Consider the following 19592-nt stretch of genomic DNA (forward strand, 5'->3'; position numbering starts at 1 on the left):
TCAGATGCTTCATGCTAAGCAAGCATGGACACTGCTTCAAGTGGAGTGGGAATGGCCGTTAGGGGTCAGTGTTCCATGAATGGCCAAAAAACCCAAAAACCGAAAACAAAAACCCGTGCAGTATAGAGGACGAGCGCAGCTTAAAATCTTGCTAAGGTACTCTTTAAATATTCATAGAGCGCAACCATTCCATTATCCTGACCTCAATCAGCCTGGACGAAAGGAAGCGAATCCCTAAGCCGCAGCCCACCTCGCCCTTCGTCCCAGGACGGCGTAAATTCAGAACATCTGTTCATTTAGTCAAGAACCTGTGTGCCAGGCCCCAGGCTCTGACCTCACGGAGCCCATAGCCCTTTAGGGAAGACCGATAGTAAATACTGAAGTACAAAGAAACCTGTAAAACAAAGATAAGTGTTACAAAGGAAGGAACTGGGAGCTATTAGAACACCATGACCGACCCCCTTTAGATCGATGGCTGGGAAAGTCATTTCTGAGGAAGTGACCTGGAGGCTGATCCGAGGCAGCTGCCTGGGCCTTGACGCTCCCGTGCCTCCCAACCCCTCCAACACCGAGGAGGCTCGGCGGGCCCGGCCTGGGCGGGGGCGGAGCCACCTTAGCAGCAAAACCCGGAAAGCGGAAGCCGCAGCGGGGCTGCACTGTGGTCTGCGGCGCGGCCCTCGCCCAGCTCTCGGCTGGCTGAGTCACGGCCCGCAGGCCGGCCCGGCCTAGCAGGACGCACGCTCGCCGCCCCGCAGCCGCAGCCTCCCGCGCCGGGCTGCCTTCGCCCCTCACCGGAACAGCCGGCACTGAGTCTTCGGCCATAGCCTTAGCCTACTCTGGCGGCGGGCGAAGACCTCCTTCACTTTTTATCCCCCTCCTTTCTCAGTTCATTGTTCGCTTCTCGGGGGGGGGGGGGGCGGCGGGGGGCCGTCTGGTGACCCTGTAGGTCGGGCTTGGAGGGCGCCGGGTCTGCGGCAACAGAGTGCCCTCCTCTGGGCGCTGGGCGGCCTGCTGCCTCCGAGGCCCGGGCGGCCTCCGCGGTCTCCATGGTAACGGCCGCGCTGGCGTCTCCGCCTCGGGGGGAAGATGCGGCCTGCGGGGCCGGCCGTCTCGCCCCCGGCCTCATGGCGGGGCCGGGGCCACTGAGGAGGAAGGTCCCGGCCACCAGACTGCGGGGCAGCGGGCACCAGGTGAGAGCCGGACGCCGGCGAGAGGAGGAGGCGGGTGCAGCTCAGCTCCAGCCAGCACCCCTTCCCCTGCCCTGCATCCCTCAACACACTCGCACCAAATATCGCAGAGAGGCTTCTCGGGGCGCCACTGCGCCAGAGGTTTTTGGTTTGCTTCTGTTTTTGTCTTTTTTTTTTTTTTTCCTGGCAAACAGCCGGAGAGAGACAGTCAGCAGCTCATGGAGAGGCTGAGAGAGGCGATTTTGGCGTTCTCCCCAAACTGGGAGAGCACCTTTCAGCAACCGGACTCACCGACTGGTTTTCCTTCATTTTCAGTGAAATCCCATTCCCTGTCTGGAGACACAGATGGCCTCAAATGAGAGAGATGCTATATCGTGGTACCAAAAGAAGGTAATATCAATTTTTTTTTTTTTTTTTTTTTTTTTTTTTTTTTTTTTTTTTTTGGTAAAGCATCATTCCTTCCAAAAGCTCCCGCAAAGAATATCCCGTTAGTTTCTCCTAGGCTTGGTAGTGCCAGGAATTCCTGCATGGTATCTTTCAACTTACATGGAAGACCTGATGCACAAGGTCATTAGGTCTTATAAACTCAGTTCCACGTCCCTGAATAAGATTTTCTAGTCCCCTCCCTCCTCCAGACCGCATCACAGTGCTGTGCTACAGCAAGGCTTTGAAAGTTCGCTTCTGATCAAACTGCTGGGTTTTTTTTAGACCTGAAACTTTTATCTTCACAGCTCAGATTGATACTGTCACCAGTCTTATTGAGCTGCCTGTTACCTTTTATTCCTCTCTAGTTTTCCTACTGATGTTTTCCTTACGAAGTGGAAATATCTTGTAAGGTAATAATTTGAAATATTTTGGACATAGCTTTTTAACTTACCTTTAGATCCAGCCACTTTTAGAATTTTGAAGGAAATGGCCTTTGGAAACAATAATTTATTCTAACCTCGGAGAATCATAATCATTTCCAGATAGCTTATTGATACTTAATAGTTTCATGACTTGTGTGAGATTTGATCTCAGTGGAAAGATTTTTCCTTTGCATCATTTAATAGCCTGCTCCCTGTTTCAGATTGGAGCATATGATCAGCAGATCTGGGAAAAGTCAATCGAACAGACTCAGATTAAGGTAAATTGATTTCTTTGATTTTAGCTTTGTTTTGCTGAATTAATGTGAAGAGTGGATTGTACTTTTTATAAAATCTGCCCTTATCACCAACTGTGGCTATTCTTTATTCTTTGGCATTTCTAAGGAAGACAACATTGCAAGCAGAATGACAAATGACAATTGACATTTGGCCTCAGTATCAGGGAAATAGAAAGGAGTGGTTGGTCTACGATGAATTAGAAAGCAAATGTCCCCTGTAAAGGGGGCTGTGGCTGCTTAATGCTGGCCAGCTTTACTCTGGGGCAATGCAGCCCTGGGACTGCCAGAGCTTCAGAGTTTTCAAGAGAAGCTGGGAAGATGCATTTTAATGTGAAATATCCAGATTTTTTTAGAGTGTCTTCCCTTCTCCCACCTTTCCTCCTCCTCCTCTCTCACCTCATTCTCCTCTTTTTTTTTTTTTCTTCTTTCTCCTTTTTCTCTTCCTGTGCAAGCCAAATCAAATCCATTTGTGTCCTGAATCACTTTTTCAATTACTGGTTTAGAGTATGGTCTTAAGTTTTCAATGCTCTCAGAACTGAGCAGATTCTTAGGGTAATTTCATTTTAACCAACCAAAAACTGACATGGATTCAGAATGCCAGTTTATTAATTTATAGTAGTGGAGGGAAGGATTAAACAACTTAATGTTCCAAAGTCAGGGTTGTGGGCTCAAGATGTGCTGGGGAGATGGAACGATGGTGCAAATTAGTCATGGGAAGGTTGCTTGGTAGCCGTATGTAATTGGATAGATGTGGAAAAAGATGTGGAAAAAGCCTAAAGACCATCCCCGCCCTTAAAAGAATGTCTCTCTATATGACTTTAATACTTAGATCTATGGATTCAGGGTCTCACTTCTTTGGAAAGTGCTGAATAATAGCTGGCAGATTCTTGTTTTTGGACCTTGCTATTTTATTTACTGCAGACCCTTTCTTAACACTTTAAAAAAATGTATTACACCCACACATACATATCATTTAATAGTTCTGTTTATCTCTAAGTCACATTGATTAGACTGGGGCGTTTAAATCTTGGGTGAAATATATTTAACCAAGACTTGTAGGGTGCATTCTTTTTATGGGTCAATCAACTCACGAGTTCTTGGAACTACATGATACATGGCTAACTTTCACAATTTTGTACAGTCCTTGATTTTTCTATATTAAAGGGACATGGGGTAGGATGAATAACACCCACATTTTATTTTGTAATTCTCTAAACCCTGTCCTGTTAGTCTTTGGGGGTTGCTGTAAAGTACTGATGGTAAGGTGTAATGGAAAGAGCACAGAACTGGGAGTTAGATCTTCTTTTTGTGATCTCTAACCTTGTGATCTTGAGCAGCACTGTAGTTTTCTTGAGTTTTGGTTTCCTTATCCTTAAGAAGGTTCTATTACTGCTATAAACTTGCCTTACCTTCTTCTGCTGCCCAACTAAAGATTTTCTCGTCTCTTAATTCCATGCCATTTTATGCTTACCTACCTTTTAGTAAACCATATCAAAGTTACTTGTTAACCTGTACATCTTCATAGCCCTCGAGGGTAGGAATTGTGTTGGTATTACATTCTTAGACTGTCTTGCTTCATATTAGGAACTCGGTGTCTGTTGCTGTGTTTAATTAACACTACCTGTTATGTCTGTTTTTATTCATTGTTCTGTCATAAGGTAATCTACCTAATAACTCCTTAACGTATACTTGTAATTTAGCAGCAGTGGAAAGAATAAAATTAAAGACAACTCTAAAGAATTTGCTGAGCTGATGTACCAATGTTCTAGGTGCTAAGAATATAGCAAACAAGAGACACCTGAATTTCATAGTCTAATGGTGGTGGGAGAAAAACTGAGATATCTTTTTAAATATGTTTAAGTCTAAATATGTTTAAGTTTTAGACAAAAATTGACCAAAGTGTAGGATACAAAGTATTTAGTGCAATTTAAAAACAGATTATACAAATATAAATTTTTAAAAAGTCAAAATTAATGAGCAATATTAACTTGAGATCACCTACAATAAAATTAGAAATTACATAATAAAAATACAATTTGAGTCAAGAATATACAATGGGGAAAACACAGCCTCTTCGGGGCACCCAGGCAGCTCAGTTGGCTAAGTGACTGCCTTCAGCTCAGGTTATGATCTCAGGGTTCTGGGATGGAGCCCCACGTTGGGCTTCCTGCTCAGTTGGGGAGTCTACTTATTCCTCTGACCCTTTCCCTTCTCCTGCTCATGAACGCTTGCACTCTCTCTCTTTCTCAAATAAGTAAATAAAATCTTAAAAAAAAAAAAAAGACACTCTTCAACAAATGGTACTGGGAAAACTGGACAGCTGCATGCAAAAGAATGAAATTGGACTACTTTCTTGTACCATACACAAAAATAACTCAAGATGCATTAAAGATCTAAATGTGAGACCTGAAAACATGAAACTCCGAAGAAAATAGCCAGTTATTTCTTTGACATTGGCCCTAGAAATTCTAGATATGTCTTCTCAGGCAAGGGAAGCAAAAACAAAATTGAGCTATTGGGACTACACCAAAATCAAAAGCTTTTGCTCAGTGGAGGAAACCATCAACAAAACAAAAAGGCAATCTACTGAATAGGAGAAAATATTTGCAAATGATATATCCAATAGGGGTTAACATCCAAAGAACTCATATAATTCAAGACTAAAAAAGCAAGTAATCTGATTAAAATGGGCAGATGACCTGAACAGATATTTGTCCAAGGGGAGGACATATAGATAGCCAACAGATGCATGAACAGAAGCTCAACATCACTCATCATCGAAACCATGATGAGATGTCACCTCGTACTAGTCAGAATGGCTAAACTCAAAAACACAGGAACTAACAAGCACTGGTGAGGATGTGGAGGAAAAGGAAACCTTGTGCACTATTGGTGGGAATGTGAATTGGTGCAGCCACTGTGGAAAACAGGATGGAAGTTGCTCAAAAAATTAAAGAATTACCATATGATCTAGTAATTCTACCAGGTATTTACCTAAAGAAAACAAAAACACTACTTCAAAAAAGATATTTGTACCCCTATGTTATTGCAGCATCATTGACAATAGCCAAGATACAGAAGCAACCTAAGTGTCCATCAGTAGATGAATGGATAAAGAAGTGGGGTGTGTGTATGTGTATATATATACACACACATATATACACACACACATATATATATATACATATAATATATACATACATATGTGTGGGTATATATATACATATGTGTGAGTGTGTGTATATATATATACATACATATATATGTGTATGAATATTAATAAAGAATGGGATCTTGCGTGCTCGCTTCGGCAGCACATATACTAAGAATGGGATCTTGCTATCTGAACAACTTGGATGGACCCAGAGGATATAATGTTAAGTGAAATGAGTGAGAAAGAGAAAGACAAATACCATATGATTTCACTCATGTGGAATTTATGAAACAAAAAATGAACAAACAAAAAAGGAGACAAAACAGACTCAAATACAGAGAACAAACTGGTGGTTGGCAGAGAGGAAGTGGATGATGATGGATGGGTAAAATAGATCAAAGGGATTAAGAGGATACTTATTGTAATTACCAAAACTACACACCTGAAAATAGGTGAGTTTTATAATATGTAAATTGTATCTCAATATAACTATTTTCTTAGGTCATGCCAATGGAAAAACAGAAATCATAACGTTGCACACAAGAATGTCATACATATTACCAATGGAAACTATCTTCTAAAATTCCTTAATTGGGAGAGTATATTAAATTTAAGGTCTAACATCATTTTCAGTGATGAAGCTCAACTTAGTCACTCCCATATCCCTTGGGATATATTTACTAAGATGAGTGCTCTAATATTTTTTCTTTTTTTTTTTTTTTTAAGTTTTCATTTAAATTCTTGTTAACATACAGGGTAATATTAGTTTCAGGTATACAACATAGTGATTCAACACTTCCATACATCACCTGGTGCTCATCAGGACAAGTGCCCTCCTTAATCCCCTTGGCCTATTTCACCCATCTTCCCACACACCGACCCCCTGGAAACCAGGAGTTTGTTCTCTATAGTTAAGAGTCTGTCTTTTAGGGCATCTGGGTGGCTCAGTTGTTAAGCATCTACCTCTCCTCAGGTCATAATCCCAGAGTCCTGGGATGGAACCCCTGCTCATCGTGAAGCCTGCTTCTCCCTCTACCACTCTCCCTGCTTGTGTTCCCTCTCTTGCTGTGTCTCTGTCAAATAAATAAATAAAATCTTAAAAAAAAAAAGTCTGTCTCTTGGTTTGCCTCTTTCTTTTTCCTCCTTTGCTCATTTGTTTCTTAAATTCCACATATGAGTGAAGTCATATGGTCTTTGTCTTTCCCTGTTTCACTTATTTCACTTAGCATAATACTCTCTAGCTCCATCCATGTTGTTGCAAATGGCATCATTCTTTTTGATGGCTGAGTAATATTCCGCTCTGTGTGTGTGTGTGTGTGTGTGTGTGTGTGTGTGTTTGTACACCACATCTTTTTTATCCATCAGTCTAGGGACACTTGGGCTGCTTCCATAATTTGGCTATTGTAGATAATGCTTCTATAAACATTGGGTGCATGTGTCTCTTCAAAGAGGTATTTTTGTATTTCCTTCCTTCCTTCTTTCCTTCCTTCCTTCTTGTTTTTTAAAAGCTTTTTTGGAGAGAGCACAAGTAGGAGAGGGAGAAAAAGTCCCAAGCAGATTCTGCACTGAGGGTGGAGTCCAATGCTGGACTCATGAACCTGAGATCACGAACTGAGCTGAAACCAAGAGCCGGATTCTCAACTGACTGTGCCACCCAGGTGCCCCTTTTTAAAATTTTTCTAATTATTAGAATAACGAAAATCAGTGTTTGAAAAAGACATGATTGTATACCTAGAAATTTTTTTTATTTTTTTATTCATAGAAAAAATTCTAAAGGGCTAATCATAAGCATAAAGGTGACTTCAACTGTATGTATAATGTTTTATTTCTTAATCTGGATGGTGGGGTACATGACAGATGAGACTCCTCATTGAAGATGATGATTTGCATATGTGACTTAATTTGATCCATTTGATCTCTTTTGAAACTCCTCTAAAATTACAATACATAAGAAAAAGATATTAGCCCACAAGGATTAAAGGAATGGGAGAGAAGACTACTGTAAATGAGAGCTATTAACAGAATTTTGAAAGTTGGAAAGTGAAGAAAGTAAAAATGTAAGTATCTATAGTAAGGAATGCCAACAGGAAACAAATGACCTTTCTGTAAAGCTCCTGTATTTAATTTCTGAAAGACAAAAGAATTAGATGCATTAGGCATATCTGCAGGTATGCGGTGGAACTGAAAATAAGATTGTTTGAGCCATTTATAAGGGGCAATTGACCGATCCCCAGATTCTCTTCCTTATTCTACATGGCCACATAGTTACCCTCACTTCCTCTGACAGAAGGTTGGATGGAAGCTTGCTGTCTAGAGAGGCGGAACCAGAGAAGTTCTGGATTCTGGAACAGCAGACACAGTAAGAGTGGGGTGAAATACTGTACTAATAATGGAGATGAAGTAAAAGTCTGGTGGCCAGGTTTATGATCTCCAACAGAAGACTGGAATTGCTTCTTGCAGAAACTGACCAGCTGGAAAGACCAAAGTGTACTGGAAATGAAATGGCTGCCTACCCCTCTACCACGAGGACCGCAGCTTAACACACTTCACCCACTGCACAGTGAACTCTGATTCAGCATGTTAATGCCTCACTTTTAAGTGTAAATGGATCATTGAAAATCATCAAATATTTGAAACCTACGGAAAAAGAGATAAAAGAAATGACAAAAGAGTCCTAAGAATGCTATTCTTTCTTTCTTTCTTTCTTTCTTTTTTTAAGATTTTATTTATTTATTCGACAGAGATCACAAGAAGGCAGAGGCAGGCAGAGAGAGAGGAGAAAGCAGGCTCCCTGAGGAACAGAGAGCCTGATATGGGGCTCGATCCCAGGACCCTGGGATCATGACCTGAGCCGAAGGCAGAGGCTTTAACCCACTGAGCCACCCAGGCGCCCCCAAGAATGCTATTCTTAAAGATATAATTAATATGTGTAAAGGACTGGATACTTAGTACGAAAGCAAAGAAAAAGAAAAAAATGGACTATAATGAAAAAGAAAACCAGAAAACAAAAATAACCAATAAACTTAGTAGAAAAGTGGAAGGTAAAGTTGGAGCCATTTCTCACAAAAAATCATACCAAAAAAACAAGGAAAAAGAAAATAGAAAAGTGAGTACAGTTCATGAAGGAAACCTAATAACCAGTTAAGAGGTCTTCCAGAAAAAGGAAATACATGGAGGGGAAGAAGTTATCAGATAAATAATACATTTCTCAGAACTGAAATATACACATTTTAAAATTGGAAAGATTTTTTTTTAAAGATTTAATTATTTGACAGAGATAGATGACAAGTAGGCAGAGAGGCAGGCAGAGAGAGAGAGGGAGAAGCAGGCTCCCTGCTGAGCAGAGAGCCCGATGTGGGGCTCGATCCCAGGGGACCCTGAGATCATGACCTGAGCCAAAGGCAGAGGCTTAACCTACTGAGCCACCCATGTGTCCCAAAACTGGAAAGATTTTTAAGAAGACCTATATTAGTTACAGTTGCATAACACAATGATCTGACATTTATATATATTACAAAATGCTCAACACGCTAAGTGCAGTTATCATCTGTCACCACAAAAGTTTATTACAACATTCTTTTTTTTTTTAATTATTTTAAAGATTTTATTTATTTATTTGACAGGGAGAGATCACAAGTAGGCAGAGAGGCAGGCAGAGAGAGAGGAAGGGAAGCAGGCTCCCTGCTGAGCAGAGAGTCCGATGCCGGACTTGATCCCAGGACCCTGAGATCATGACCTGAGCCGAAGGCAGCGGCTTAACCCACTGAGCCACCCAGGCGCCCCTATTACAATATTCTTGACTATATTTGCCATATATATATCTATATCTGTATATAGATATATATGCTGTGCTTTACATCCCCATGACTTACTCCTTTTATAAATGGAAGTTTGTATCTCTCAATCCCCTTCACCTATTTTGCCCATCCTAACCTCCCCTTTCCTCTGGCAGCCACCAGTTTGTTCTCTGTAAGTATGAGTTTGTTTATTATTTATTTTGTCTATTTGTTTTGTTCTTTAAATTCCACATATGAGTAAAGTCATGTGATATTTGTCTTTCTCTGACTTATTTCACTTAGCTCTAGGTCCACTCATGCTGGCAAAATTTCATTTTTTAATGACTAACATTCCATTGTATGTATCTCCCATATCTGCTTTAGTTGTTCATCTATCATTGGAAACTGAGGTTGCTTCTATATATTGGCCACTGTCAGTAGTGCTGCCATAAACATAAGTGTGCATGTATCTTTCTGAATTAGTGTTTTTGTTTTCTTTAGGTATATACCCAGAAGTAGAATTGCTGGATTCTATGGAATTTCTATAACTAAGTTTTTGAGGAGCCTCCACACTGTTTTCTGTAGTGGCTGCACCAGTGTGCATTCCCACCAACAGTGCATGAGGGTTCCCTTTTCTCCACGACTTTGCCAATACTTGTTATTTCTGGTCTTTTTGATACTAACCATTCTGACAGGTGTGAAGTGATATCTCATTGTGGTTTTGATTTGTATTTTCCTCAGGATGAGTGATGTTGAGCATCTTTTCATGTGTCTGTTGGCCATCTGTATGCTTCTTTGGAAAAATGTCTATTCAGTTCCTCTGCCCTTTTTTTTTTTTTTAGGTTTTTTTTTTTAATTTATTTTCAGCGTAACAGTATTCATTGTTTTTGCACCACACCCAGTGCTCTATGCAATCCGTGTCCTCTCCAATACCCACCACTTGGTTCCCCCAACCTCCTACCCCCGACCCCTTCAAAACCCTCAGATTGTTTTTCAGAGTCCATAGTCTCTCATGGTTCACCTCCCCTTCCAATTTCCCTCAACACCCTTCTCCTCTCCATCTCCCCTTGTCCTCCATGCTATTTGTTATGCTCCACAAATAAGTGAAACCATATGATAATTGACTCTCTCTGCTTGACTTATTTCACTCAGCATAATCTCTTCCAGTCCCGTCCATGTTGCTACAAAAGTTGGGTATTCATCCTTTCTGATGGAGGCATAATACTCCATAGTGTATATGGAGCACATCTTCTTTATCCATTTGTCCTTTGAAGGGCATCTTGGTTCTTTCCACAGTTTGGCGACCGTGGCCATTGCTGCTATAAACATTGGGGTACAGATGGGCCTTCTTTTCACTGCATCTGTATCTTTGGGGTAAATACCCAGTAGTGCAATTGCAGGGTCATAGGGAAGCTCTATTTTTAATTTCTTGAGGAATCTCCACACTGTTCTCCAAAGTGGCTGCACCAACTTGCATTCCTCTGCCCATTTTTAAATTGGATTATTTACTTTTTTTGTGTTGAGTTCCATGAGTTATTTATATACTTTGGATATTATCCCCTTATTGAACAGATGGTTTGCAAATATTGTCTCCCATTCAGCAAGGTGCCTTTTCATTTTGTTAATGGTTTCCTTCACTGTGCAAAAGGTTTTTATTTTGATGTAGTCCCACTTATTTATTTTTGCTTTTGTTGTCAGTGCCCAAGGAGACATATCCATAAATATGTTGGTAAGACCAGTGTCTGAGAGTTTACTGCTTATGTTTTCTTTTAGGATTTTTATGGTCTCAGATCTTACATTTAGGACTTTGATCCATTTTGAGTTTGTTTTTGCATGTGCTTTAAGAAAGTGGTCCAGTTTCATTCTTTTGCATATAGCTGTCCAGTTTTCCCCCACCATTTATTGAGGAGACTGACTTTTCCTCCTTATGTATTCTTGCTTTGTTTGTTGTAGATTAATTGACCATACAATCATGGGTTTATTTCTTGGTCCTCTATTCGTTGTGTTGATCTGTGTGTCTATTTTTGTGTCAGTACCATACTGCTCTGATGACCATAGCTATGTCATATAATTGGAAATCCGATATTCTGATACTGTCAGCTTTGTTTTTCTTTCTCAAGATTGCTTAGGCTATTTGGGGTCTTTTGTGGCCTCATACAAATTTTAGGATTATTTTGTTCTAGTTCTGTGAAAAATGCTATTGGTATTTTGATAGGGATTGCACCAAATCTGTAGATTGCTTTGGGTATTATGGGCATTTTAACAATATTAATTTTTCCAATTCATGAGCCATGGTATATCTTTTATTTGTGTCATCCTCAGTTTCTTTAATCAATGTCTTAAAGTTCTTGAATATAGTCTTTCACCTCCTTGATGAAATTTATTCCTATGTGTTATATTCTTTTTGATACAAATGTCAGTGAGATCATTTTTAAATTTCTCTTTCTGCTAGTATTTATTGGTATAGAGATACAAATTTCTGTTAATTTTCATCCTATAACTTTACTGAATTCCTTTATTCTGATAGTTTTTGGGGGGAGCCTTTGGGTTTTCTGTATATACTGTCATGTAATATAAGTAAGAACAGTTTTACTTCTTCCTTATCAATTTAGATGCCTTTTCTTTCTTTTTCTTCTCTGATTGCGGCAGCTAGGCGTTCCAGCACTATTTTGATAAAAGTCGTGAGAGGAGACATCCTTTCTTTTTCCTGATCTTAGAGGGAAAGCTTTTAGCTTTTCACTGCTTAGTGTGATATTAGCTGTGGGTTTGTCATATATGGCCTTTATTACATTGATGAAATGATCTTTTGAGTGATTAGCACCTATACTAAGGAACATTATCCTATTTCAGAACTTAAATTAAAAACAAACAAAACTTCGTTCAGTCTACCTTGCATGTTTCTCCTGCGAGTCTCTTTTACTATTCACACAGACACTTTCCTTCTGTCACCAAACATGTGGAAGTTTCCCCCAACACCATTCAGTTCTTACTGAAACCATCTGGAGGGGTCCTACAATTCAATTCAGCTCTAACACTATCTACCTGAATATAATGTCAGATACCACAAGTTAAAGGCTCAGTTCCACAAGACTGCTGCCACCCCACTTTGGATACCGATAGTAAGTAGTAGGTACCCAGGTTACCCACAACTTCTTTCCAACGTGGCTGCAAATCAGGTTCCCATGATCCCTTCCTCAGGTTTGATTAATTTGCTAGAGTGGCTTACAGAACTCAGAGAAATACTTACATTTATCAGTTTATTGAAGGATGTGATAATGGATACAGATGAACTAGATGAAGAGATACACAGGGCAAGGTCTGGGAGGATCCAGAGCATAGGAGCTTATGTCCCTGTGGAGTTGGGGTATGTCATTGTCCTGGTGTGCACGTGTTCAACAAACTAGATGCTCTCTGAACCCCATACCATTGGAGGTTTTTTTTTTTTTTTTAAAGATTTTATTTATTTATTTGACAGAGATAACAAGTAGGCAGAGAGGCAGGCAGAGAGAGAGAGAGGAGGAAGCACACTCCCTGCTGAGCAGAGAGCCCGATGTGGGGCTTGATCCCAGGACCCTGGGATCATGACCTGAGCCGAAGGCAGAGGCTTTAACCCACTGAGCCACCCAGGTGCCCCGCCATTGGAGTTTTTATGCCAAGTTTATTAGCCAAGTATAAGGCACGACATGAAGACCTATTCAGATCTTCAAAGTTTCAAAAAAATACATGACCCATGTCCCCTCTCAGAAAGCATGGGAAACATACACAGTATTATAATGATTGAGTAAACCAAAAAAGAGGAAATCATAGTACAGGAAACAGGATAGCCAGCACAGAGAGAGGTAAAGGGAATTCCAGGATATTTAAGAGATGTCCAAGGATGACAGTTTGTATCAGGTCTGGAAAACAATGAGACTAGAAAGAAGCAGGAAGACAGAAAACTGATACGGATATCTTCAAGGGGGAAAAAGAGAAACTGGTATTTGTTGTGTTTGAGTATATTGGGAACAGATTTTTAAGACTTACAAGATGTTTCAAGGTGAATTAGTAATATATATTTAGAAAATCAAGTGAATGAAAAAATGAAGCTTGCCATATATGGCCTTTATTATGGTGATGTTCATTCCCTCTGTATCTACTTTGTTGAGAGCTTTTATCATAAATCATTGTTGAATTTTGCCAAATGTTTTTTCTGCATCTATTGAGATGATAATATGTTTTATTCTTAATTTTGTTAATGTAATATATTACATTGATTGATTTGTGAATGTTGAACTATCCTTGCATCCCTGGAATAAATCCCACTTGACTGAGGTGTGTGATCCTTTTAATGTATTGTTGAATTCAGTTTGCTAATATTTTGTTGAGAATTTTTTATCTACATTCATTAGGGATATTGGCCTGTAATTTTCTTTTCTTGTAGTGTCCTTGTCTGGTTTTAGTATCAGAGTAATGCTGGCCTCATAAAATGAGTTTGAAAACATTGCTGCCTCTTCTGTTTTGGGAAGAGTTTGAGAAGGATTGGTATTAATTCTTTGAATGTTAGGTAGACTTCACTTGTAAAGCCATCTGGTATGGGAATTTTGTTTTTGTTGGGAGGTTTTTGATTACTGATTCAATCTCCTTACTATTAATCAGTCTGTCCAAATTTTCTTTTTCTTCCTGATTTAGTTTTGAGAGGTTTTTTTTTTCCCTAGGAGTTTATCCATTTCTTTTAGGTTGTCCAATTTGTTGGCATATAATTGTTCATATTAGTTTTTTTATGATCCTTTGTTTTTATGGTGTCAGTTGTAACATTTCCTCTTTCATTTCTGATTCTGTTTGAGTCCTCTTTTTTTTTCCTTGGTAAGTGTAGCTAACAGTTGTCAATTTTGTTTATCTTTTAAAGAAACCAGCTCTTAATTTGTTGATCTTCTCTATTGTCTTTTTAGTTTCTATTTTATTTCTTTCCACTCTGATCTTTGCTATTTCCTTCTATGACTTTGGACTTTGTTCCTCTTTTCTAGTTTCTTGAGATGTAGAGGTAAGCTGTTGTTTACTTGTTAGGGTTTTTTTTTTAAGATTTTATTTATTTGACAGATCACAAGTGGGTAGAGAGGCAAGCAGAGAGAGAGAGGAGGAAGCAGGCTCCCTGCAGAGCAGAGAGCCCGATGTGGGACTCTATCCCAGGACCCCGAGATCATGACCTGAGCCGAAGGCAGAGGCTCAACCCACTGAGCCACCCAGGCGCCCCTGTTAGGGTTCTTTCTTAATGTATGCATTTATCACTCTGAACTTCCCTCTCAGAACTGCTTTTGTTTCATCCCATAAGTTTTGGTATGTTGTATTTTCATTTTCATTTTCATTTGTTCTCAAATTCTAAATTCCTCTTTTGACTTCTTCTTTGACTCATTGGGTTTTTTTTTTAGTAGCATATGGTTTAATCTCCACGTTTTTCTGAATTTTCCTTTTCTTTTGGTAATTGATTTAGAGTTTCATACCATTGTGTTCAGAAAAGCTTGATATAATTTCATTCTTCTTAAATTTATTAAGACTTGTTTTGTGGCTAATATAATCCATCCTGGAGAACTTAATATGCACACTTGAGAAAGAATATGTCTGTTGCTTGTGGATGGAATGTTCTGTGTTTATCTGTTCAGCGCATCGTATCTAATGTGTCTTTTGAGGCCAATGTTTCCTTATTATATTACTTTTAATTATTATTCAACTTATTTAAACTAATAGAAAAACCCAGTTCACCTATTTCTCCCACCCCCAGCTCTTGCAACCACCAATCTCTTTTCTGTATCTATAAGCTTGGTTTGTTAGTTTTGGGTTTTTAATTTTTTTTTTAGATTCCACATATAAGATAAATCATATATTTTTTTTTCTGTGACTTATTTCAGTTACCATAATGCTCTCAAGGTCCATCCATGTTGTCACAAAAGACGAGATCTCACAGTTGACAGCTAACATTATATTCAGTGGTGAAAAGCTGAAAGCTTTTTCTCTAAGATCAGGAACAAGACAGAATGCCCATTTTTCCACTTTTATTTAACATAGTATTGGAAGTCCTAGCCAGAATAGTTAGGCAAGAAGAAGAAATAAAAAGCATTCAGATCAAAGAGGAAGAAGTAAAACTGTTACATTTTGCTGATGACTTGATACAATATTTAGAAAAACCTAAAGACTCCACCAGAAACAATGATAATAAATGAATTCAGTAGACTCACAGGATTCAAAATCAATATATAAAAATCTGTTACATTTCTCTATACTAAAAACAAACTATCAGGACAAAAAAGAAAACAATGAGAATATACCATTTTTCAATTATTATGCACCCAATATAGGGAGTACCCAAATATATAAAGCAAATATAAACAAACCTAAAGGGAAAAATAGACAATGATACAGTAATCATTGGGAGCTTCAGTACACTACTTTCAACAATGGATAGATCATCCAGACAGAAAATCCATAAGGAAACATTGAACTTGGACTATACTTTAGACCACATAGAACTAGCAGACATATAAAGAACATTCTATCCAACAGCAGCAGAATATACATTCCTTTCAATCACCCATGGAAACATATCCAGGGTAGATCAGTTGTTAGGTCATAAAACAAGTCTTAACAAATTTAAGAAAACTGAATTTATTTCAGATAACTTTTCGGACCACAATAGAATTAAACTAGAAATCAGTAACAGGATGAAAATTGAAAAATTCACAAATATGTGGAAATTAAGCAACATACTCTTGAACAACTAATAGGTCAAAGAAGAAATAAAAAATAACATGAGACAAATGAAAATGAAAATTTTTATACATTAATAGCAAGCTATTAAAAATGAAGAATACAATTCCATTTATAATAGCATCAAAAAGAATAAAATATTTAGGAATAAATTTAACCACAAAGGTGAAAGATCTGTACACTGGAAACTATGAAACATTGATGAAGGAAATTGAAGAAGACACATATAAATGGAAAGATATCTTATGTTCATTGATTGGAAGAAGGAATATTGTTTTGTTTTGTTTTTTAAAGATTTTATTTATTTATTTGACAGAGAGAAAGATCACAAGTAGGCAGAGAGGCAGGCAGAGAGAGAAGGGGAAGCAGGCTCTCTGGAGCCTGATGCGGGGCTCGATCCCAGGACCCCGGGATCATGACCTGAGCCGAAGGCAGAGGCTTAACCCACTGAGCCACCCAGGTGCCCCAAGAAGGAATATTGTTAAAATGTCCATACTATCCAAAGTGATCCACAGATTAAAAGCCATCTATCAAAATTCCAATGGTATTTTTCACAGATGCAAAAACAAACAAAAAACAATCCTAAGATCCATGTGAAACTACAAAGAACTCCAAATAGCTAAAGCAGCCTTGAGCAAGAAGGGCAAAGTCAGAGGCATCACACTTTCTGATTTCAAATTATATTATAAAGCTACAGTAATTAGAACAGCATGATATAGGCATAAAAGACACATAGATGAATGGGACAATATAGAGACCCCAGAAATAAACCTATGCTTAAACAGTCAGCTACTCTTTGGCAAAGGTGCCAATAATACATGATGGGCAAAAGAATCTCTTCAATAAATGATTTTGGGAAAACTGGATAGATATCCTCATGCAGAAGAATGATACTAGACCTTTATGTTACACCGCACATAAAAATCAACTCAAGATGGATTAAAGACTTAAATGTAAGACCTGAAATTGTCCTAGAAGATACCAGGGGCTCCTTGGTCAATAGTTTTTTGAATATGACAAAAAAAGCACAGACAACAAAAGCAAAAATTATCAAGTGAGACCATATCAAACTAAAAAGTGTTTTGCATAGCCAAGGAAGCAATAATGACAAGGCAACCTATGGAATGGGAGGAAATGTTTGTAAACCATATATCTGATAAGGGGTTTACATTCAAAATCTATAAGGAACTCTTACAACTCAATAGCTAAAAACAAGTAATCCAATTAAACATGGACAAAGGACCTGAACAGACATTTTCCAAAGAAGATATACCCAATGGGTATATTAAAAAAGCTCTTTAACATCACTAATAATCAGGGAAGTATAATTCAAAACCACAGTGAGATATCACGTCACACCTGCCACGCTGACTCTTATCAGAAAGTCAAAGGATAATAAGTGTTGGTGAGGATGTAGAGAAAAGAGAACTTTTATATACCGTTGGTGGGAATGTAAACTGGTATAAACATTATGGAAAACAGTATGGAGGCTTTTCCAAAAATTAAAAATAGAACTATGATTTGATCCATCTATCCCATTTCTGGGTGTTTGTCTGAAGGAAATAAAGGTGTACAAGGTCTTTGTCTATTAGAAAATAATACAGCGATATTTTTACTTTTAGAATTTTAATTTCTGATTTTGTATGTAGCCAAATTTTTATTCCCATGGATATTATGCATATTTCAAAAATTAGTGTACATGTTTTTCAAAGGATTATTTTTCCTCTGAAATGTTTGACTTTCAAATTTTGATTCCTCCTTAGATTTAATTTTTTACATTTAGGGTTTTAAAACCTTCTTCTATAAAATCTATAGTTTGTAGCTGAATTGGATAGAAACATAGGATCCACTTAAGAGAAATTGTTTGGCCAAATCTATTTAGTTAAACAACTAAAGATCAGTACTGGCTCTATGTCTAAAAGAGGGAAATAGCAAATGGCTATAACCTTTCATTTTTACTTTAATTTTAATGCTTAAATACCTAATTTCTAAAACTGGATTAGCATTTACACATGTTGAGTATAAAATTAAAATTCATCTTTTCAAAGTTTTATTTATTAATAGTAGTAAAACAAAACTGTTAGATAAACCGGGAATTTGAAACACAAAAGATAATTCACAAACTTACTTTTAATTTGAGGTGGTAGAAGACAAAGTCCCTGAAAGGATTCTTTCTTCATGCCCGGAAAAAAAAAAAAAAATTATCACTAGATTTTTGGTTAAACGTGGTAGATTGGCCACACACATTTATAATCTCTCCTTTCTGAGTTACCACTAAATTACATGAAAGGAATCCATAAAGGGGTTGTATAAAATGAATACATCCACAAAGTCAAGGAAAAAGATTGAGGAGGAAGATCTCAGTAGATAGTAGATCAACATGTATTTGGAAGATGAAAAATGAATGCAAGAGAGTGCCAGGAGAGCTGGGGAAAATGCCAATTGCACTGCAGAACTTCCCAGAAAGGCTTAGGACTTGAATGCATCAGGTTTCATGTGAGGCAGTTAAATGGGGTATTGAATGAACTTTGTCTACAGAGAGATTAGACCTTTTGTCTCCTCGTCAATCCCTTAAAGACTGGCTAACAATGCCCTTATGAAGGAGACTGGTGATATTTCTTCTGAAAAAATTCATTAGAAGAGGGTCTGTGGACACTGAAGGGCAGGCGAGAATCATGATACTAAAAGCAGAATTGTGAGCCTCTTGATTCAATCTCAAAACTTCCACCACAGAAATATTTAGCCTTCCTAATCTTCAACCAAAGAGAATACTGGAGAGTTCTTCAAAGAGCCTTGAATGACCCCACAAAAAAAATGCCTCCAGATATTGACATTTGGGATTCCCTCAAGCTGGTTGATTACTCTGCAGTGAAATCCCAAGTCTGTAAGCTATACTCATACACATAAAGCTTCCAGTAAGTTTTACAGGCTTTCTATTGAAGTAAAACATATTCAGTAAATATGGATATACTTATACACGTGTATATATAACAAAATTTTAAGTGTAAAGGTTGAGGAATTTTCTTTTTTCTTTTTTTTTTTTAAAGATTTTATTTATTTATTTGACAGAGAGAGCTCACAAGTAGACGGAGAGGCAGGCAGAGAGAGAGAGAGAGAGAGGGAAGCAGGCTCCCCGCTGAGCAGAGAGCCCGATGCGGGACTTGAACCCAGGACCCAGAGACCATGACCTGAGCCGAAGGCAGCGGCCCAACCCACTGAGCCACCCAGGCGCCCCGAGGAATTTTCTTAAACTTAATGTAATCATGTAATCAGCATTAAGATCAAGAGATAGATAATTAACAGTACTATAGAAGCTTCCCTTCCATACTTTTCCAGTCACTACTACCAACAGAGGTAGACCAGTATCCCAACTACTAGTGCTATAGATTAATTTTGCCTTTTTGAGCTTTATATAGGAATATTATCAGGAATCAGAAAGGCACTAGAGTTTGTAACAGCAACATTGGAAGCTAGAAAACAGTAGAACAGTGTCTTAATTCCTGAAGGAAAATTATTAACAACTTAGAATCATACACTCTAGTATAACCTTTTATTATGAAACATATATATATATATAAAATCATGTTTATATA

At 38.3% G+C, this 19592-nt stretch overlaps 1 protein-coding gene across 6 annotated transcripts in view; it reads left to right on the plus strand.

Annotated features, from left to right (window-relative positions):
- The first annotated feature begins 694 nt into the window (after positions 1-694).
- PHTF1 (putative homeodomain transcription factor 1) overlaps positions 695-19592 on the plus strand; it is a 67481-nt gene continuing 48583 nt past the window's right edge. For 3 of the 6 annotated variants that reach the window (XR_007126771.1, XR_007126772.1, XM_047726851.1), the window contains exons 1-3: positions 696-1190; positions 1503-1577; positions 2257-2313. Coding sequence is in view for 3 of the 6 variants with exons in the window: in XM_047726851.1 (XP_047582807.1) it covers positions 1533-1577; positions 2257-2313 (102 nt within the window). In the remaining 3 variants the exon portion in view is untranslated. Of the gene's footprint in view, positions 1191-1502; positions 1578-1978; positions 2024-2256; positions 2314-19592 lie in introns of all 6 variants that reach the window. The other 3 variants (XM_047726850.1, XM_047726849.1, XM_047726848.1) reach the window with 3 other exon arrangements.

The sequence above is a fragment of the Lutra lutra genome, chromosome 4, assembly GCF_902655055.1.
Source record: "Lutra lutra chromosome 4, mLutLut1.2, whole genome shotgun sequence".
NCBI lineage: Eukaryota > Metazoa > Chordata > Mammalia > Carnivora > Mustelidae > Lutra > Lutra lutra.